At 40.7% G+C, this 21,242-nt stretch overlaps 2 protein-coding genes and 1 long non-coding RNA gene across 8 annotated transcripts in view; 2 read left to right on the top strand and 1 right to left on the bottom strand.

Annotated features, from left to right (window-relative positions):
• Positions 1–51: 51 nt before the first annotated feature.
• On the top strand, positions 52–6,035 carry DDX20 (DEAD-box helicase 20). Its single transcript, XM_040536050.1, has 11 exons — positions 52–313; positions 405–499; positions 615–783; positions 1,075–1,189; positions 1,271–1,413; positions 1,673–1,811; positions 2,151–2,209; positions 2,916–2,998; positions 3,718–3,823; positions 3,910–4,011; positions 4,711–6,035. Exons 1-11 carry the CDS (start codon positions 121–123, stop codon positions 5,820–5,822), a joined length of 2,316 nt encoding a protein of 771 aa, XP_040391984.1. The 5' UTR covers positions 52–120; the 3' UTR covers positions 5,823–6,035.
• Positions 6,036–8,615: 2,580 nt separating this feature from the next.
• The window catches only part of KCND3 (potassium voltage-gated channel subfamily D member 3), a 121,978-nt gene continuing 109,351 nt past the window's right edge, over positions 8,616–21,242 (bottom strand). For 4 of the 6 annotated variants that reach the window (XM_040536024.1, XM_040536022.1, XM_040536023.1 and 1 more), the window contains 4 exons: positions 20,144–20,236; positions 17,364–17,420; positions 16,166–16,413; positions 8,616–14,206 (listed from right to left, as the gene is read on the bottom strand). In XM_040536024.1, coding sequence (XP_040391958.1) covers positions 14,002–14,206; positions 16,166–16,413; positions 17,364–17,420; positions 20,144–20,236 — 603 coding nt within the window. In that variant the 3' untranslated portion in view covers positions 8,616–14,001. Of the gene's footprint in view, positions 14,207–16,160; positions 16,414–17,363; positions 17,421–20,143; positions 20,237–21,242 lie in introns of all 6 variants that reach the window. The other 2 variants (XM_040536026.1, XM_040536025.1) reach the window with 2 other exon arrangements.
• Positions 20,506–21,242, top strand: part of LOC121059301 — a 101,254-nt gene continuing 100,517 nt past the window's right edge. Inside the window, exon 1 of the long non-coding RNA XR_005814477.1 lies at positions 20,506–20,545. This is a non-coding gene — a long non-coding RNA (uncharacterized LOC121059301). The remainder of the gene's footprint in view (positions 20,546–21,242) is intronic.

Raw genomic sequence — 21,242 nt, 5'->3', positions numbered from 1 at the left:
GGCGCGGCCGGCGCCGTCAGCCCCCGGCCGCCCCCTGGCGGCGCGGCCCCGCCCCGGCGGCCATGGGCCGAGGGCGCCTCTCGCGAGAGGCCGCGCGCCCGCCCGCTCCCCGCTCCCAAAATGGCGGCGCCCGCGGAGGCGGCGGGTGGCAGGGAGCGGTTCCGCACGCGGGACGTGGCGGTGCCCGGGGGCCCGTCCGACTTCGGGTCGCTGCTGCTGTCGGCGCCGGTGCTGGCGGGGCTGGAGGCGGCTGGGTTCCACAGGCCTTCCCCGGTGCAGCTGAAGGCCATTCCGCTGGGGCGGTGCGGGCTGGGTGAGCGGCGGGCTGGGCGCGGGGCGCGGGGCGGGGAGCGGGGCTGGAGGCCGCCGCCTGCCCTTCTGACTCCTGTGGCGGCTCCTTGCAGATCTCGTTGTGCAGGCCAAGTCCGGCACGGGCAAAACCTGCGTCTTCTCCACCATCGCCCTGGACGCGCTGATGCTGGAGAGCCCGGCCACGCAGGTGAGCGCCGGGCCCCTTTGTGAGGTGGTTTGCCTTGGGCTATGGGAAGGAATTGAAAGCTTTAAGTTTCTGAACCATCTTGTGGCATTTGGGTATAATTCTCTGTCACTTACAGGCTCTTATTTTGGCTCCTACGCGAGAGATTGCTGTGCAGATCCATGCGGTAATCACAACTATTGGAATAAAACTGGAAGGTTTGGAATGCCATGTCTTCATTGGAGGGACGCCTTTGAACCAGGACAAAATCAGACTAAAGAAATGCCATATAGCAGTTGGCTCCCCAGGTGAGGATATGCTACGTTGTACTTCATTGGATACTGCGTGGTACTTCACAGCACAAAAAAATGTTATGTTTGAAGTCTGGTTTCCTTTTGTTAATAATAGAGGAGAGTCCCAAAGGGCAGTGACAAAAATGTTTAGACCAAGATAGTATTTTTAGCAAGAGATTATACTAAATATGCCTTTTTTGAAGGCTTATTAAAGTGAATTTTAAAAATTAAGTACTGTGAAACTTATCTTTAGAACCTTTGAGTTAATATTTGTGAAGCTCACTTTACTTTTTTCTTCATACATAGGTCGAATAAAACAGCTCATAGAGTTGGACTACTTGAATACAGCTAGTATCCGTCTCTTCATTCTTGATGAAGCAGACAAGCTTCTAGAAGAAGGCAGCTTTCAGGAGCAAATCAAGTAAGAAAACCACATACCCTATGCATTTATCTGCAGATTAGATGCATGTTTTTTAGTCATTCCCATTTTTTTCTCTCGTAGTTGGATTTACTCTTCACTGCCAGACAATAAACAGATGCTTGCTGTTTCAGCTACTTATCCTGAATCATTAGCTAATGCTTTGACCAGGTATATGAGAGAACCAACGTTTGTGAGGTTGAATCCTACTGATCCAAGTCTCATTGGTGAGCCATTTTTATTGATAATCTTATCAATAGATTTAGAAGAGTATCCTAAAACCAAAGCATGCATCCTAAAAATTTTTAGATTCTTTAAGTGCTTCATCTGTTTAAGGAAAACCTGTCTGGTATATTCTTATTTGTCAACTGTGTTTATGTTTAAAAGTCTTTGTTTTAACTGCAGTGACATGTTGATAGCAGCACAGTGCTTTGCATGTTTTTTATGGAAACTTTCATCTGATGGTCTCCTTGGTTTCATGCTCAGGGTTGAAGCAGTATTATAAGATCGTGAATTCCCATCCACTTCCACATAAAACATTTGAGGAAAAAACCCAGCATCTACAGGAGTTGTTCAGCAAGATTCCATTTAATCAAGCATTAGTCTTCTCAAATTTGCATAGCAGGTAATAAATCCGAAATAAAATCTGTTAAAAGCATGTTCAAAAGCAATGGTTTTTATACCCAACCACTCATGGGTAAACTTCTATAGATCTTTTATAAAGTACGCAGATTTCAGAAACGCAGATCAAAAATATTGAAAATAAAGCTTTAACATAGAAGTACCTTTTATGTTAGAGTACAGTGGGACCTAATATCCTATTGCTTTTGTACATCTGTTAGGTGACTGTCTGGAAGATGATGGTGACAATTTTGGAATGGAATCCTTGGCTATTAAGAGTAGTGTGCGTGGGCTGTTAGATATGTAGTTTTATTTACTGTTTTCATTCTGTGTATTGTATCAGGGCTCAACATCTAGCTGAAATATTAACGTCTAGAGGCTTTCCCGCTGAGTGCATTTCAGGTAAGCCCATTCAAAACTTTGTGATTTTGTTGGTTGAAGTTGTGCACAACTGTGACCTACAATAGCAAAATTCATCCTAAAAGCTTGGTTTGTATGGCTTCTGTTTGAATAGCTAAGAAGAGCATTTGAACCTTCATAGGTCTTTACGACCTACGTATTAATTAAATTTTTACATTGGTCAACTTTACAGTCTTCTAATTTGTTTGAGAAACGTTTTATGAGTATTTAGACAAGTGCACTATTTTATTTTTAAAGAGAAAGCTTAGTTAAATTTGTAGCTGGAAGCAGTGTTTTCTGGGAATGCAGATGTTGAATTTACATGTCTATTCCTAGCTTCGCTGTAAAAAGCAGATAGTTAGCTTTAAACGTTTATTAGAAATCTTCCTTTGAATTTTTACTTCAGCATTTTTTCTGGGATTGTAAAATAAAATTTGTCTAAAGTCGATGTTATTCAAATGGGTTAAGTATCTATGTAATCGGTTTCTTTCTCAAATGAGCAAAAGGAAATACATTGCCAAGAAATAATTCTTACTCTCAAGCTTGTTTTGCTTGTTTCCTGTGTACTAATTTAGAACTGGTGTTTGAAGAAGTTTCTCTCAACCTTATTTCTCGTATCAGCTACAGTTTACAAAGCAGTGTCTTCCAGAATTTTAGGGGCATGAAACTGAAGAACATGAGCTATTTATTCTAACTTTTGTTTCTCTAGGCAGTATGAATCAAAATCAACGACTTGATGCTATGGCTAAATTAAAGCAATTCCATTGTAGAGTTCTGATTTCCACAGACTTGGTGAGTTAGTATTTCACAGCATGTGTGAGTATTGCAAATAAAGCTGTTTGAGATAGTTAGATTTGTCTTGATGTTGAGTAGAACATACACATACTGATAAAATGGGTGACTTGAGTGCTGTTTGACTTTACACTGTGAAACTTTGAAATTGTCTCCTGCTGTTCATCTGTTTCAAAAATCAGTTTTAATTTAGCTGTTGGATGGTAGAAGTTTGTAGAGATTTCAGAGGAGCAGAAGTGTTAACTTTGGGTAGGAGCTATGGGAAGAAGTTTTTATTTAGTGCAGTATACTCGCAATAGTAATATCCCAAACAACTTCAGATCGAGCAGTGGTTATGTTTGAAGCACTCAGCTTTTTTTTTGGGTGGTTAATGTATTTCTTCTGTTGTTTGCTTGAGGTTCTGTCATGGAAAAAAAAAATCTGCATGCTGTCAGGTTGACTTCTTTAATGCTGGGAAGGAATATGCTTGTTCGTTTTAGCTGTGCAGAAGGAATAAATAAAACGATCCCTAGTTTTCATTATCCCAGTGCATCGTGCCTGTTCTGTGTGTGTATTACTGTAAACTCACTGGAAGTTCATAGATGCTTTATAGTGTGTTTTAACAACTAGAAGTTACTACATGAACAGTTATTCCCAAATGTGTTGTTGTATTTCTTTAAATTTCTTTTCAGCATATTCAGTTATTTTTCCCCTTCTGTCCTTTTTTTTGTTTTCTCAAGACGTCTCGTGGAATTGATGCTGAAAAAGTGAATCTGGTTATCAATCTGGATGTACCTGTGGATTGGGAAACATACATGCATCGCATTGGCAGAGCTGGGCGCTTCGGTAAAAGCACAGTTGTGGATTTCCTGAGGTTGCACCAGCTTACATGGGTCTGGTTAGGTAATTATACTTTCTGTTGTGTATCACAGGAACTTTAGGCTTATCTGTGACCTACTGCTGCCGTGGAGAGGAAGAAAACATGATGATGAAAATTGCTCAGAAATGTAATCTTCGGCTTCTGCCTTTACCAGGTATGCTCTCTCCTGTGAATGCAGCTACATATATATAATTTTTTTTTCGTTGGTTGCATTTTGCTGCTCATCCAATGCTTCAGACATCTGCAGTGAACTGACATGCATCTTCTCTGCTAAAGTGACATTATTTTTGGTACAGTTAGACTTCTCATCCCCAGTGCTTATGACCTCTTATGTAACTGCTGCAGTTGTGGGAAGAAATAGGAAATGAACTTAGTGCATGACTATAGATAGGGACAGGAACTCAGAATCCAGCTGTTGCTTAAGCAAGTGCATAATTACTTGAATTTCCAGAAATTCAGTATGAAGCCTTTCTCAGGCTGTAAGATACAGCAGAAGGAAAGAATAATTGAAATGAGATGATCTGCTGCCATGCTTTACCAGAAGCTGTTCTGCCAAAAATGTAGCACTTAACCTTCTTACATAACTACTAATTTTTTACCTGATTAAATAAAATGTGAAATACAGATGATGAGTAATGCAGTGCTTGTTGTATTAATCAACTTCTTGACGCCTTCTGTGAAGAAAATGTTCTGGTTATTTGAGCTCTTTCAAGAAGTGAAGAAGTTGGTTTGCATCCTTAAAATGTCTTAACATCTTATCCGTGCTTTTACAAAGCTTTCCTTCAGTACTCATTTGAATTCCAGAAGGAAGGATGCACTTAATTGAGTGCCTGCTTGTTTCCCTTTTGTACAGAGCCTATATCTCCTGGAATGATGGATCAGTTTGAAGACTGTGAGGTTGAAGTCAAACCTGTTGTATATACAGGTGCTTCTGTGAATTCTGACACTGTGCCTCTCAAATCAGAGGAACCAGTACTTCAGTCTGTTCAAAATAGTTTTGTGGAGGTACGTCAGCCTCATTCGGATCTTCCAGGTGAAAATTCTGTAGAGAGGCCAAAAAAGGCTGTGAAGCAAAAGCTGGTGAAAAAGTGCACAAATTCCGCAAATGTGGAGAAAGGTAGCAGAAACCCCAGAACTTCCAGTTGCAACACAGAACAGAAGAATCGAGTAGAAACTGTCTCCAGAATAGGTGTACAAAGTAATAACATGGGGGCTCCAGATGAAGAAGCATTGAAAAAAAATCTTCCCAGAATTCCCTGCTTGTCATCTTTCAAAAACCAGCAGAACAATCCCTGGAACTTCTCAGAGTTTGTTGAGGACTACGAATACTTCATTAAAGAAGGGTTGGAGAGAGATGTTGAAATTTTAAGAAGCTATTCAGGCCCAGGGGAACAACGTGAACTCCCCAGAAATGGTGATGTAGAGTGGAAAGAGATGGAACATAATACAGAAACAGTAGCAAATGGTGTGTCTGGTGACAGTGACGGTTCGTACAGTTCAAGGGCTTCCTCCAATAGTAGTGAAAATAACTCATGCTTTGAAGCATTTTCAGATAGTCAGAAGAATGCTGTTCCTACCATGCATCAGGGTCTTACAGGCTTCTGTCCTACACCAGAGAAGTCAAAGGAGCTATTGCAAGTCCCGAAGCAAAATAAAGCGAAAAGGAAAATTCCGAAACAAAATTCTAAACAAAAGAGAAACCGTTACCATCAATGCCCTAATCCTTCCACAAGAAAAACTGAAGATGCCTGCTCCTGCGGCTCTTGGGATGATGCTGTTCCCGGGTTTCTGCAAGAGGCTTGGAGTTATAAAAACTACTGGAAATCTTATTATCAAGCATGGCAAAACTACTATGCTGCAGTGTCTCACATGCACTACAGGAAAAGTTACAGACAGTTTAACTGGATGAATGCTTATCATGTCAATTCAGTCTACCTTCAGGAACTGCTGAACAGTGGTGATTAATATAATGCTTCTGCTGTTAAGGATGGGCTGGTTGGTACAGCAAATGGAAAATACCTGTGAAAACGTAACTGTCTGTCTACAAGTACATTGTCAGACGTAAACAGATTGAAGAAAAATATTGTCTTTTTCATATGCGAGCTGTGTCTAGGTAAATGTTTTACATGCATTCCAGTGGTGATGTTACAAGTTGTTAATAAAAGGAAATGAAAGACAGCTGGATGTTCAGTTGCAATCTTTCAAATGCTAAGTAAATAAAAGACAAAAGTCATTTGCTTCCATGTAAGAAAACTCAGCAAGGAGAAAATGCAAACCAACCCAGTTTTCTCTGCCTGATTTCCTTGCTTGTAACTTCTGGGTGAGGATGAATTCATAATGAGACTACAAAAGTTGTTTATAGTCAGAGATCATTCCCCCTTTTCTGTAATTCTCTTATTAAACATCAGGCACTGATTATATACCAGTTATTAGTGACAGACTAAAAACCTGCATCTTAATGCTTGTATTGCTAATTTTAGTCCAGTTAATTAACACTGTATAAATAACATTTCTATAGGACAGGCAAGCTGTGCAGTAGGGGATGGTTTAATTATGTACAAAATGTGCAGCTATTATAATTGGTCTGTCCCTCAGGGTGCAACAATATCAGACTTGCCACACTTAAAGGAAAGCTTTAATTAGAAATGAAATTACCTGTTAGTACTAACACTAATTGGTATTTCTTGGTTTGGTTGCGCTGCCTCGTACATAGCTATCCTGAAGCAGGACAAGATGGAAGTGGTGGCTGGTTTAGGCTATTGATGCTAGGCTGACTCTTCACGCTAATTTTGAAACTTCATCCTCTAGCTTTAGTATGTTTGGGAACAGAGTTCTATGGCTAGTATCTTTTGATTTCTCAAAGTTCACCAGAGCACATCTAGTCCATTGCTTTCTTTTTTTTCTTGATCAGGGTAAGGTTGGATTATCTTTAGTGAAGCACTGCTTCCTATCTACTACGAACTGTGCTTCCAAGGAGAACTTCAATTTGGAGAGATGGATGTCCTCAAGGATACTCGGTTGCTCACTTTTTGCTATTCTCGAATCAATTATGAGCAATACGCTTTCACTCATATTAATAAATTGTTTGGGAGTTCTTAATGGTGCAATATTCTTGTGGAAACCCTGTGGTGTCCCTGGCAGCACTTGTGCAGTTTCTTGTGCAGTTGTGGGTCTAAACTTTATGCCATGCAGTTCAGACTCTTTGCTGTGAAGAAGAACTTTAGGATTTTTGTAGTTTGAGTGGCGTAGAAAATTAGCACAGGATTAATTGAGTGCTGTCCTGCATTGGGCTATTCTTGGTGGTTTTTTTTTTTTTTCCCTTTTCAGCTGGTGAAATGGTGTCCCCTAGCGGGTGTCATGCTTCACTGCAAGAAATAAAAGTCAAGTTCAGCCTTCACTGCGTGTTAGATCTCACGTTTCAATTTTTTCAAATAATTTAGAATCATTATTAAAAATTTTCAATGAGACACTTTCTATTATGGTTAAGCTCTATTTTTTTTAAATCTTTCTATTATGGTTATCAGCTCTACTTGTTGAAGTAGAAACAATCTGCAGTTGAAACAATCAGACCCTGTCTGTGATACAGAATGCAAGCCTTTGGCCTAACAGGAACTTCTAAGGCCAGGCTGCCTTTTAGAAGAAAGTAATGATATGTGCTCTTTAAGTTAAATAAGCATTACTTTAGGAATATTTTTCTTCCTGTTCTTCTCTTCCCCTGCATTGCCCCATTGTGTCACAACAAATCACCACAGGGAGAGGGCTCTTCTACATTACATTTGCATAATTTTAAGATTCTGGTCTGGTTTCCAGGATGAAGTTTGTTGCAACTCTTAACATGCAAAAGGAAGTTGCTGTAAAAGTTGGACTTAGGTATCTGCTTTAATGCTCTTCTACAGCATCTCTCTTATTTTGCTGTTCTTGTCAGTTATTGATGAATTAAGTGGTTTAGTATTTAAATGCAGCTCAGGTTGCTTAGGCTATTACCCAATGTTCTCCAAAAGAACCTCCCAAAATCTTTTTTTAGAAGAAATCTACAGCATCGTCTTGGTATTTGTGGCACATACTCTGTTTAATCCAGATTGGATACATCAGGTACAGCAGTGGCACAAGACTCAATACTGTAAATGATATACAAGTTTCAACATATGCACTACAATTCCAAAAGAAGACAACAAGAAACTTGGTTCTTCTAGAAAGTTGTTCTCAAATGAAGCTACCTGCAGTTGTATACAGTACATTTTGTATCTGTCCTCTGATGGTTGTAAGCAAAGCCCATTTATAGTACGAAAATAGAAAATAAGGTTGAGAGCTTCTCATAACATAAAACTCCTAAAGAAAACACCATTGGAATGCCTTACTAATTTATCAAAAATATACCATCACACGCATTTTGAAAGATACTTCATTGGTCCAAGGAGCCTGTGGGAGCTCCCAGTCATAGTTGCCACAACTGAGAAGAACATTCGGTATGGTTATTAACTTTTCACCCACACAGCTGTGTGGCTTCCTGTGACTAGTACGAGTTTAAATCAAAACAAAAACACGTGCACACATATACACACGAAAGTAACAGACTATTGACTGAGATCAAAACTCAGGAAGGAATTTTCACAAGCTCTTTGTCACCTGGTCTTTTGAACGATCCACCTGTAGTTTTTCTGGCACAGTTTTTGCGTTCTGAATGTAAGTAGCAGTACTATTCCGGTACGCTTTCTCTATGGTATTTTTGTCGGTGTTAATGAACTGAGCTTCACTTTAAAAAAAAAAAAGTTATTAATTGCTATACAACTTGTATAATTGGCATAGAGAGGTGAAATGACTTCTTCGAGGTCACTTAGTGATTCATCAAGACAATTAGGAGTAGAACGTAGGTTCCTGATGCTACCTCTAATCAATGTGCACACTGCATTGTGTTTGCTTTTAAAGTTTTAGAAGAATAAAACCATTATGAAGGGTGTTTATGGCATCCAGAAATGTGAAGCCTAAAAACTTGAGTTCTGAAATTGCATATCTAGTGCAGTTGCTTAAAGTGTTGGAGAACAAGTGATTTTTTTTCAATCAAGGTGTATTTTATTGGTAAGTTATGTGGAAAGTGGGTATTATTTGCCTAATTTTAAAAGCACAATAAAGCCTTTAGTTCAAAGCTGCTGCTGTTTGTAAGCCATCCATGAATGCTGACTTTGTAGCTCTGACATCTGACATTGATAAAATACTAAAACAGGATCCAAGGGATGTTGCAACCCATAAATTAAATGTGATTTTTAATATACTGAATCTGTTTTATAATACACATAAGATACAATGTTTGCAACCTCTTTACTTAAAAAAAAAAAAAAAGCAAAAAGTAAATATCTGAAGAAACTGTGCTTCCTCTAGCTGGTATTTGAATTTCATGCACACCCTTAAGCTGTCTTAGCTAGAACAATGGTTTGCAGTACAAGTATATTATCAACTGTTTCAGGTTAGGCAAACGGCATTGATTTAAATTTAGTATTTCTGGAAAATATAAAGAAGAATGTATTTTTCTAATGTTTCCTTTTGAATTATATATTAATTTTATTCCACACTAAAGCTATGTGTGTTACTTGGTTTACCTTTTCACCATTTTACTTTTACAATGCTAATTTCATGCAAAAAAAGGCAGCTTTCTTTCCATGTGGAAAGGAGAATAATTTGACAAGATGTGAAAGTATAATGGCAACAAGGGAAGGGAAAATAAGGTAAGAATTATGGCTGAACAGCAGGGGAAAAATCCTTGACATTGAGATCTATTAGTCTGGAATAAGCTCTCCAGGGAAGCAGTGGGAGTCCTTTCTGTGGAGAATTTTAAATGTAATCTAGAGAAAGCAGTGTGATATATTGCAGTGAAGTATCTTGTGCTAGCAGGGCATGGATTACGTTTTTATTCTTTAATTTTTTTGTACCAAGTTGTGTTGTCAGTAGCCTCTTCGTTATGGCTATACCTAAGATGTTTAAGGAAAAGAAAAGTAAAAGTTGGATTTTTGAAAGAGTAGATGAAAGTTTAAGCCTGGATGGGAAAGGTATTTCTCATCATTCTTAACCAATTGGATGTGTTTCCTTCTATTAGCAGTGCAATGCCAGGTGAGAAGAGAGTGAATTGATAGCATAGGCTGAAAATCTGTGGAAATATTTTTCCCTCAAAAAAGAGTTTTGAAAAGAAGCAAAACAGTTAGATAAAGGTGTTGCTTCTTTAATATTTTTAGTATTGCTTTATGAAAGACTGGAAAAACAACCCCCTTCCACATGCTTTCTGTACCAACAATCTCTTTATATCTTTTTTTCATGAAGAAGGAAAAGCTATCAAAGCTTGCAAGGAATTAGAGGGAGAGGGAAGGTTTTTGAAGTGAATTGCTGAGATACTACGGATGTTTTGCTGAGCAGTCTTGCTGATCAGGCTGTTTTGTGCCCCCTGCCTTTCAGAAAGGTGTCAGGACTAGAAGCAGCCTGGGTTTCTGGATACTTCTCCTGGAGGTAGCCCACACCTGAAGAATTCCCCTTCTACATGCATCAGGAATGACGAGGGCTGCAGGGTACGTGCTGGTTTTTGTATCTGTGGCAATGTACGTGTCTGGCCCTGGGCATGCTTGGTACTGGGGAAGGGGACAAGGAGACTGGTAAGGCAGGGCAGTACTGGGAACCACTGAAGAGAATGGCCCAAGGCCTTTGGTTAAAGTTCTGGTCTAGGAATTCTCAGGACTGACTTGTCTTTATCTCAGAAATGGTTTGTAAGTTGCTATAAAGATTATGAAGAGCCTTGCAGTTCAGTAAAGGTAATTGCTTTCCTTTATTGTAGGAAAAAGTGGCTGTAGTACTGTTCCTACGCTCTTGTGTGCAAATGTTTTTCCTTCTTCCGTGCATCTCATTTGAAGGATGTTTTGTTCTGCCCTACCAACCACTGATATGATGGCGATAGATTCTTGTCTTTGCTGTTTCAATGAATGCACAGTGCTCCCATAATGAGGATATAGCTGTGTTGGGCGATCCATGAGAGGTTTTGTACAAGCATATTTCAAGTGCTTTTGGAAACATTACTCACTCTACTTCAAATCAGCATATAAAAGGAGCTAATGCCTCCATTAAAAATATTTTTAGTCCTGTTCCTCTAGGCTCAGACTTCCTTAATTTTGTCTGTCTTTATCCTCTGAAAGTCTGTGCTGAAGTACTGACTGCGTGGGGCTGCACATGCTAAGTTAATGGTAGAAGAGGCAAGCCGAATATTTTGGGGCAAGGATAACACTGATTCCTCCTCCACAGAAAAGGACAAAGACGAGGTCTGCCTTAATATGAAACCAGGCAGCCATCCAGAAACCCCAAGGACTGGCTTTCCTCCTTGCTTATATTTTTGCCACTTAAAAATGTTGTGTTTTTTTTCAGAAAGCATTTTGATCGATAACAATGAAATGCGCCAAACAGTTTAGAAAGGGGTTGCTATGATTGCTATTTACAGATAAAGAAATGGATGCAGAGAGATGAAGTGGCTTGTTTACCACCCCACAGTAAATCAAGAGGAAGAAAGGCAGCACTGAGAGTCCATGTTGAGTCCCTGGCTCTTTGCGATTGTTTACTCCTGTGCATTGGAAGGAACACTGTACCCTATCAGCATGGTAGCATGTAACCCTCATTCTGTGCCAGTGTAAATGAGGTTGCAAGGTGGAAAGTGGTGGAGAGCAAGGCCTCTGATCTACAAGACTGAGGGTGTTCAGATGGGGAGCAGATATGATGACATAATGAAATTAAATACAGCAGAAGAAGATTAAATTAAAACATCGGGAAAAAATCAGTAATGGTAAGATTAACTGCAGTATAACCTCCTACAGGAAGCAGCAAAGGCAGAGCATTTTAATCATTTAAAACAGGACTAAACATAGTTTTCGGTAACATATTACAGCACTGGAATAAATGACTATAAGCTGGTGCAGCTACTGAAGGCTTAGCCATAGCCCTAATATTCCTAGAACGCTGTAGGTTTCTAAGGAGGGTATTGAGTCAACGCGTGAGCCATCTGAGTCCACTGTATAGACTAATAGGTTAGGAGTGCTAACAAAGCAGATTGCTAGCTCGTATGTTTAAGTCAGCATGTAGGTCTATTTATCTATCTATACATGTATGTGTCTGTGTATTTATTTATACGTGTATATGTGTATATAAATATTACATCAGGATAGATTATGACAGATGTTAAAAAAACAAAACAAAACATCCCTTTGCTGAATCAGCCTCAAACATGCTTTGAGTAGTTATCTGTAGTGTTGGTAAAATCAGTTTTCAGAAACAAGATACTTGAAATCTATTCTATTGCAAGCTGTTGGGGGCTAGGTTCGTTGCCATTTATGGGTGTGTATAGGGCCTTGAAGGGGCATTTGTGCATAACCACAAGAATTAGCCAGACAGTGTATGACAAGTGGAAGGCTCAGGAAGCGAGAGGTGGGTGACAGTTTCTCCCTCTGCCCTTCATGGATCACACTTGTTATAAAAAGGGGACTCGAGAAGGGCAGAATGGAAGAAAAAAGTTGTTATTCTTAGAGGGAAAAATCAGTTATGTTTTGGAACTACGTATTTCCTTACAATAAATCATTCCTAGGAAGATATTTGAAAGAGGGGGCTAGGACTGACCGTACCTTAGTTAAGAGTATTAGCTTCCTGGCAGTACCACAGTGTTACAGTTTTTGGTTGACTAGAAGTACACGAATTTTCTCAAACTAACTATAAAACTGCAAAAAGAAAAGGCTGTCTATACCACAATTTATCAAATGTTTTCCAAAATCCAGTACTGCTCCCCCTTCTCAAGTGGATGTATGCTGTATATCCTGTGCTGGGACCGGATAACTAAAATCGCTAACCTAGTCTACCCCCAAAATCAGTGCAACCCAGAAGCCATTGATGAGACAACTGGAGCCCCAAGACTGTGAAAAAGCCAAATACCTCTCTGTCTGTGCAAGATATTTGGCTGTGGGGTTAATTATTATCAAGTATAGATCCAGACATTATTTGGCTACTATTTACAATGGGTTGTATGTTCAGTGCTAGCAAAGAAATTCATATATAGAAAACAAAACTAAAAAATCATGGGCATACATTACAAGAAACCTGTCAGACTTACGAACATTTGATGCAGTTGAGTTCAGTGCTTTCTCATTCTTTGCCATTTGTGTGTACAGTATTAAAAAAGAATCCTACCTTTTTTTTTTCCTTTTTAAAAATACAGAACTGGTAGTCTAGTCACACTCTTACAAGTAAGTGATAACAAAAATAGAAAGCGGATACCCATGTGGGACTAAAACTCTACTGAAGCCTGTCTCTTTTTTCCACAAATATGTTTTCACAGACAATAATTAGCAGACAAACACACTGTTTGCAATTGCACTGTATTGACTTAAAAGGCGGATACAAAAGTGTCTAAATAAAGAATGCCATCCAGGGTGAAATAGTTGTGTGTGTGTGTGCACGTGTGCACATGTATGTGCTGACACATGCTTGTATTTTCCTACTGTGCACTGAATCATGAAAACATGCTCTGCTCTTTGAAATGCAGTGTTGCTCTGTGGTTCTGCTGCACACTCACGCACACACACAGAGGAATGGAAATAGGTTTCTGTGACAGGTGGCTTCTTTGTCTAAATCTTTTCCTATAAAAGAAAAAAAAAATGTGAAATTTTGGTTGGTTTAAAGGTTCTGCTCCATGAAGAAAAAAAATTCACAAAATCCATTGTTTTTCACCTTTTTCAGTCATTTCCTCATGAATAAATATTATCCATTAAAAACCTTTAAAAAGGTGCTGCGATACACAGTGTTATATTTCTGTTTTCTTTATTGACTCTCTTGTTGCCATGATGATTCTTTCCCTTCAGCCTTCACAGGTAATTTCTGCCCTGTACCATGGCACATCGTACTCTCCATGCAGATTTTACTTTTAACAAAACTCTTCCTCCCTTTCCTAATCCTTCCTCAGTCCACAGCATGAATGCAAGTCTGAAGAAAGCTGCCTCGTTAGGTCTCCATTGCTAATTTGATGACAAAATGTCAGGTTCGTCCATCCAGGCACAATTTGCAGCAAGAAGGGAACATGGAGGTGTGGAGGGAGAGGGGCACTGGTCTTCCAGCCTCCTTCTGTGCATGAGACATCTTACAAGGCAGAGACCTTGACTATGTTGCTCGTGGTGGTGGTAGAAATGTTCGTGGAGTGGCCCGGGCTGCTGGGTGGAGGTCTGCTCTCACCTTCTGGCGTGAGCGCCGGCGGCGTGGGGATGCTGATGATGGCTGTTGTTATCTGGGCAGCTTTGCAGTTCGGTCGTAGCCCATCATCTGATTTCATGTTGAGACTGGAACGACTGGAAAACAGAGTTAGTGGTTTGGCTTTTTTTAAAGCCAGACAGTAGAAAGGATAGGAACAGTGTTTGTTCTTAAGCAGTGTCTTACTCCTCTGAACTAAAGGCACCAAAATACTCAGAAGAATCCACTTAAATGCTCCCCCCAGTTCCTGCAAGGCATCGTTCATTTCTACCCAGTTTACACTGCGGTTTTTAAATATTCCTTGTGGTTAGGCTATAGCTTTTCACAGGGCAAATTGTTCCATGTTTCCACTTCATTCCTGCATAATTCTAGTATAATTAAGAGGGTATCTAAATACACCGTACTGTGTACTCCATCTTTTCAGAGCACAGGTAGTTCTTTCTGAGAAAGAGATGTTGTTTTCCTTGCATTTTGAATGCCTCTTTCAAATTCACTGTCCCTTGATCTTTTCTATTTTTTTCATCTCTGCAGTAGTTTCAAGGATCTGGCAGCTGGGAGCATTCTTATTAGATCTGCATCAATTGCACCCTATAATTAATTACAGAGTGAAAATGATAGGTTGATTTCTGTGCATCTGCACAGCTACAGGAGTCTGCTATTACCAGCCCGACACGTTCATTTTAAACACAAGGCCTGTCCTTTTAAAATATAAAGCTCCCAGTTGGAAAGCTATTGCTGTTGTTATCTCAGAGTGACTCACCAAGAGGATGTTTTTTGATCTCTCAAGCATCCCAAGAACACCACAGAACCCATTCTGCTCCCTGGTTACCTCAGTCGCAAGCTGAGACTGGGGCATTCTTAGAGCCTGGGTGGTTCTGCCACCGGCACACAGTACGCCCGGCGAGCTGCATTCCACATGAAGTACAACTCAAAAGCTTTTTTTCTCTCTCTATTCTTTCACAGTTTGGTAAGCAAGTGAAATAACTAACAGTGTTGACATTTAAGATATCATTGCTAGCATCTGATATAGCACACACTGGAAATAGGTTCATGTTCTCCTGAATTACTGTTTCAGGTGCTGGTTTAAACTACTGTCATCTTGAAACTGCAACAGCCTGAGACTTGTTTTGTGCTTATTCATTCATAATTCATTCTCTGAAATGCTGTTCTGACTTCTTCCTGGCACAAAGTAGCTGCTTTGCTGCCCTAAAGGCTGCTTTGTTTCAGTTTCCAGATCCCTTTGATAGGAGTGGGGAGGAGAAAAATGGTAGGTTCAGAAACAGCCCAGTGCTCAAGAAGCTTAATAGGCTGAGGAGGATTTAGCAAGTCATTTAATAACTGCAAGAAATACACAGCGAGGAAATGATTTTTCAGTAAGTTTTGTGTAAAATGATACTATCTCAAAATTTTGTATCAGAAGAGTAACCTGTATTACTGACATCTCTCTAGGTGAAAGCTGTGAAGACACCATTGTGAAATTTCTCCTGCTTTGTTTCTCAGTGGTGCTTGTTGCTTACAGCTGTGATTCAGACTCGCATAATGAAACTCAGTGAACTGAGTGTCACCGGTGGACCAGGGCGGTGTGTACAGCTCTCTGCCAGCTTTGGCTGGCAGACTGTGATCAGCTGGCTGTCTTTGCCTGCTCCCATTAAGGGCTTGGAAGCACTGGGCTATTTGGGAGGTGGGCTGTGGAGTGCCCTGTGCTAGCTTTGGTGACTGGCTCATAGTTGGCAACTACTGGCTCCTGTCTGTGTGATTAGCACTTCATAGGTAGGTTTCAGCTGAATTTCCTTTTTCTATGTCCTGTCTGGTCAGAGAAGAGCTGCATTAGAGTCGAGCTTTCACCTTGTTCTCCCCCAGAACAGTTACAGAGAACAGCTAGGAGCAACTTTGCTCAGGCTGACATTAGAGGGAGGAAAACAAAGATGCTCCCAGCTCTAGACCCTTCTCCTTGGCTGCCGAATAGGCCTCTAAGAAGCTGCATCAAACATTCAGTTGGATGACATACTCCAGGGCTTTGCATGCAGTAGTTAGCAGTGAGAGCCTACTTACTGTACCTTGTTGTAAGTGAGGGCTGCTCGCTGCACTGGATGTGGATGGTGCTGAGCTCCTGCATGCTACGGAGGCGAGTGGCTGGCACACTGGAGTTGGGAAGGTGAGTGGTCTTCTTGTTACGGCGAGAACAGCAGGAGGTGGTCAATCCATGGTGACTCGACAAGGAGGGGCTCCGAGAAGATGGGTAGTTTTGCATTGAGCTCTCCATGCAGTTCTGCTCAAACAGTTGCTCATCAATGAACTCGTGGTTCTGGCAGGGAAAAGAACAGTGCCATTACTCCCTGGTAGCAGTACCAGCTGTGACCCAACAGCAGGTTGTTTTCAACAGCACCTTGTGCTAGGCTGGTGGGCTGTGACGGTACCTTATCTGTGTAAGATGCTTTGTGCCTGAAAATATTTGTACTAGGCAGATCTTAAAAAGTAACTCTGCCCTTCTGCTCTCTGCAACCAGGAGATTTTGCTGTCCCACATCCATAGGGGAATAAGAGAAACTGTTGCAGTGACAGAAGCATGATATAGTCTGTTAATACTGCTCTGTTTACATAGCTGGAGTTGGTTAATATAGTGTCTGATTTTCCTCTCATTTTTGTGTCTGAATTCTGGAAGTGGCTTCAAAGTCTCTGCAATACCACGTGGTTACTAAACCCCAGAGAGGAGGAGTTTCAGGAACCTTTTTATTTGTTCCTGGGGACAGGGTTGTGTTGTGTTTGGAGGACCATCTGGACCTTTAATGTACTTGCAGGATGTTGCTTGTATTGGCTATTGGGTGCAGAACATACCTGCATTTCACTGGGTGCTTCTATTAACTGAACAGAAATAAACATGGCAGCTGAGAGTGGGAAGCAGGTAGGGGAAGGAAATTCAGAAAGCTGTAAAGAGTTTTTGTGCTAAAGAACAAGAAATCCTGAAAGAAAGAACTCTTACGCACGTACATGAACACCCAAATAATTCTAGTGTACATACTTATCCAGCCCCTGTCAGCATCAGAAAGGATGCGAAACAAAAGCAACTATGGTGAAGGCAGCCATCAGTTTTCACTGGAACAACTCACAACTCTCAAAGGAAACAAGCACTGGATAGCAAAAAGAGGCACGTGCACAAACTCCCAAGGACAAGACCAGGAACGAGAAAGGAAGCAAACACTCTCCAGACACATCACAGAGATCATAGAGAAAGCAAATTGAATTAAAAAGGAAATACCTTGATGGTGGAAGTTCGTACAGATAACAGGGGATCATCCACAAGATAGGACAATCCCTATGGACAACATGCCAACAAAAGATAAAAACACAATTGATTGTCCATTCCGGCATTCAGAAATTTAGTCCCAGCATTGCATCTCTTGTCTCAGCATTCCAGCCGGCTCACTCAAGTTTGAATGGGCAGCCAGACCTTCTCTTTTCCAAACCTTGCTTGAATCAGACCCGTTTGTTCATTCCTTCTCACCCTTAAGCTTTTTCTTGAAAATAGAACAAGACTGGTTACAACTTTATTGCTTTGATCTTTTGAGAGCCACAGGCAAAGGAAAACAGAGTTTCAGCTGCTGATTCACAAGTAATGAATTGGAATTGCATTGCCATTGGGTCGCCAATGGATATGAGTTTTGGTTATGGTCTGTGGAAACACAGAGGAAAGGTTTGGGTCGAAGGACTGGATTCAGTGCACTCAGCATTTGGAGAAAATGTGGCATGTGAATGTCCATATTCAATGCGGGACTCAGAAGGAGTGGAAGAGCTCCTTTTCTTTGAACAAACTCCATCTGTTGTATTAATATGACAAAGTAGCCTTTATTATGGCAGCCACACGTACTTTAGAGTCGCTTTGTCATTTTATACACCAGATTTCTGAGCCATTCACAGCCATTCAATTATAAGACTGTATGCTCGTGGCGACTGCAGATACCATGACAATAAATAAAGGTACTTTAGAATGTTTCTGCCTAGTTTGAGGAAAGGTGAATTGCCCATTGAAACAAGTTTGCAACCATGGTACATTCCTCATTCCATTCCTGCAACTTCATCACAAAATGACTCTTCAGTGTTTAAAAATTCTTTTTTTTACAATCTAACATTTTGGGGGGAGAAATGTTGCATAGCATTTTATGAGACTATGTGAATTTTAGAATTTCAGCACAAGCTGATTGAACAATTTGGATTGGTAACTTCAGACCAGAATCCAAACTAGCGGTGAGATTTAATGCAAAATCCATGGTAATAACTGGCTGAAATATGTGGGGGAAAATGCATTAAATATGGTGCAGATTCTCCCTCTAGGTTTTCATTCAATTCAAAGTATCATTGTTATTGCCAGGCTTTGCTGAAAAAAGCAATGTTTGAAACATTTTCAACCACTGAGATTCACTGAGCAGGCTTGTGTGCTGGAGGCAGTGTGGCTTTGTTAATATGGCAGGCTAATACATCCACAAATTAGGATTGGCTTTGTTACTTCCAGCACCCTAGCTGGCCTGTTAGTAATGCAGTGACTCACGTGGCTCCCAGAGATGCCCACGGCCTGGTGCGGAGGTCAGAACGCCTATCAGCTTTTACAAGGTCAGGGCCTTACAAGAGCAGACCCTGGAGGCAGGGATGCCAGCTTTTGTTTGCCTCAGACAGTTTGTTTAAGTTTTCAAATGAAAGTATTCATGTGAAATGTGGGTCACAGTAGTAAAGCTTTTAAGCATGAAGTTCTAAACCAAAGAGTCAGATTGTGAAATATCTGCTTGTTATGTAACATCCAAAATTGCTACAAACAAAGGCAAGATGAGTCTTATAAAATGAATTCAATAGTCATTGATACAGGAAGAATCAGTTCACTGTCCTTAGAAAGGTGACCTTCATAGCTCATTGTGATAAACCAGCTGTGCTCACAGGTCACTGTAATTAACCAGTTGTCTTCTTCCAGTGTATCGCTGAAGCCTAAGTGATGTTACTCCAGCATAAGCCAAACTATGGAAGTGAAGGTGATTTGTCTAAAAGAAAGCTCTTGCAAGTCAGAAATGAAAAGTACATTTGATGATGGATGCAGATAGAAAAAGTCATGAATATTTCAAATGTTAACCTCTCTTCATTCTTTCTAGAATGAATCATGGTATAGATAATATGTTCCTTTACTGCATAACCTTTTATATAGACCTGGAAGTAAAACATATGTATCAGATAAATATCTGAAATGTTCCAAGAGACTTCTGCATAAAGAATAACTTAATAATGAAAAAATGAAATTCTCACACCAACATCTTGCACGACACAAACAGAAAAGTCATTGTCAGAGAAACTGCTTGGCTGGCTCTGAGATAAATTACCGTGTCTTGTGACCAGAACTGTAGTGAGAAAAGATACGTGCAACCTTTAAACCCATTAAGAGAGTTCATCTGCTCTGCTCCATAGAAGGGGCTAAAGGTTGGTTTTTCCAGCCTGGTCTCCTGTTGGCACAGACCAAGTTGGGGTTTGTACTTGCTGACAGCAGCTTCTTCCTCTTAAGACAGCAGAAGTGTCCCGTGGTACTAAGTGGCACAAGCAACAAGTACATATGATGTGTGACTGACAGCACAAGACAAACACAGTTTTTTTCTCTTTCAGAAGCACTGAAAAATTTGAACTTAGTATGCAGCTGGTCTATAGGATCTCCCTAACCCCTTGCTGAAAAGTTATTTGTCTTCCAGTGAACTGAGCAACCTGCTATTGACTTTGTACTGGTGTAAGTGACCGGAGTAGCAGACAATCACACCGCTATCCCTTTGTACAGTGATTTTTTTCTTTTTTAAAGAAGACTTGATGAAATTGAAATGCATTTATTCCATTGCAGGGTATTCTGGGGAACTTGAGTGTCAGACCGCTCTGGCACAGCTTGGAGGTCCACTTGGGATGTATGCCCACCCAAGTGGCAGTTCAGAGCATACTATGTGCACAACTTTTCCTTAGGAAGCCTGGGACAGGCACAAAGACTTAAGAAGATGTAGAAAGGGTTGTGTTGCTACTTACAGTTGTTTTTTCCAGGCAGTGCAGCAGGTGGTGATGTTGGCTTTCAATTAAGGAGGTGCCTTTAGTCATACGTTGTTCATCTTCGGTGGATCCCTAGAGTCAGAAAAAGGGGAGGGAGGAACAAAAAACCCAAACCAGGTGTAAAACCATGAAAACAAACAACCACCAGCATCAGCTTTCACAGGGATAAAGATGATAATTTCAGTGTTGTCATCTCTCAGGTTTTTCTCATGAATCTCATGAGAGTAACTCTTTTTTTTCTTTTTTTCTTTCCTTAATTATTTGGCTAGTAAACTCAGGTTGGGAAATGAGTTTTGATTCAAAACCAGTGTGTTTCCAGTCATTTTGTAGCTGTGGAGGAGACATTGCTGTTGTATGGTGGAAAGGCTCTGGAACCAGAAGGTAAATAAAAAAAACTATGCTGTTTTATTTTTCCTAAAGCTGTTAAGATATTTAAACTTGTCACGACCTTTGAATGCCAACAGATGTGCCTTTAACTCTGCTGTCTCTCAGGAGACAAAGCATGTGCTGTCTCAGTTCTGCTGAGCTGCTGGCTCTGCCTGACCTTGCTGCTCTGAGCTGGGTCTGCTGGCACTGGCGTGTGTTGTGCTGGGACTTTCTGAGGCACGGCTCAGTGCCAGATCAGAAAGTGTGAACATGGGCTTCTTGTGTCGGACTTTGTAATGCTGTTTCTGGAGCCTGGACTCCTAGATCTGTCTCTCCTCTGCATGAACATGGCCAACTATTCTCCATACTTGGTATGTGCAGTGTGTTAATATGGGGCTGTTCTTCCCCTGCCTCAGCATGCAACGTGTGGTTGTTGGTGGGAAGCTTGTAGCTGGTCCTGAGGCCTGGGTCTGGTGTGCACTGAAGGCATGGAAGGCCTGTTTGAAAGGCAGGGACGAGTGAGGAACAGGCAGGCACTACGTGTATAAGAGTTAATACGTATAAATTATCCTATCCAAGCATACCTCAAATGAAGAAGCAGTGGTGAAGGGTTTAAGTCTATGTGAAATGCAGCAGCAGTTCCCTAGCGGGAGGGTCCATCTCCATTGGGTTCTCGTTGAGCTGGGGCTTTTTCCCTGTAGAATAGGGTCCT

Source organism: Cygnus olor, chromosome 24, assembly GCF_009769625.2.
Source record: "Cygnus olor isolate bCygOlo1 chromosome 24, bCygOlo1.pri.v2, whole genome shotgun sequence".
Classification (NCBI taxonomy): Eukaryota; Metazoa; Chordata; class Aves; order Anseriformes; family Anatidae; genus Cygnus; species Cygnus olor.
Note: the sequence above shows the minus strand (reverse complement) of the source record. Positions and strands in the feature narration are given on the sequence as shown.

Excerpts from the sequence above, each read along its gene's own strand:
- DDX20 (XM_040536050.1), top strand. The coding sequence starts at position 121 with ATGGCGGCGCCCGCGGAGGCGGCGGGTGGCAGGGAGCGGTTCCGCACG. Across the intron at positions 314-404 it reads GCTGGGGCGGTGCGGGCTGG|ATCTCGTTGTGCAGGCCAAG; the intron begins GTGAGCGGCGGG and ends GGCTCCTTGCAG. Across the intron at positions 3,824-3,909 it reads TGGCAGAGCTGGGCGCTTCG|GAACTTTAGGCTTATCTGTG; the intron begins GTAAAAGCACAG and ends TGTGTATCACAG.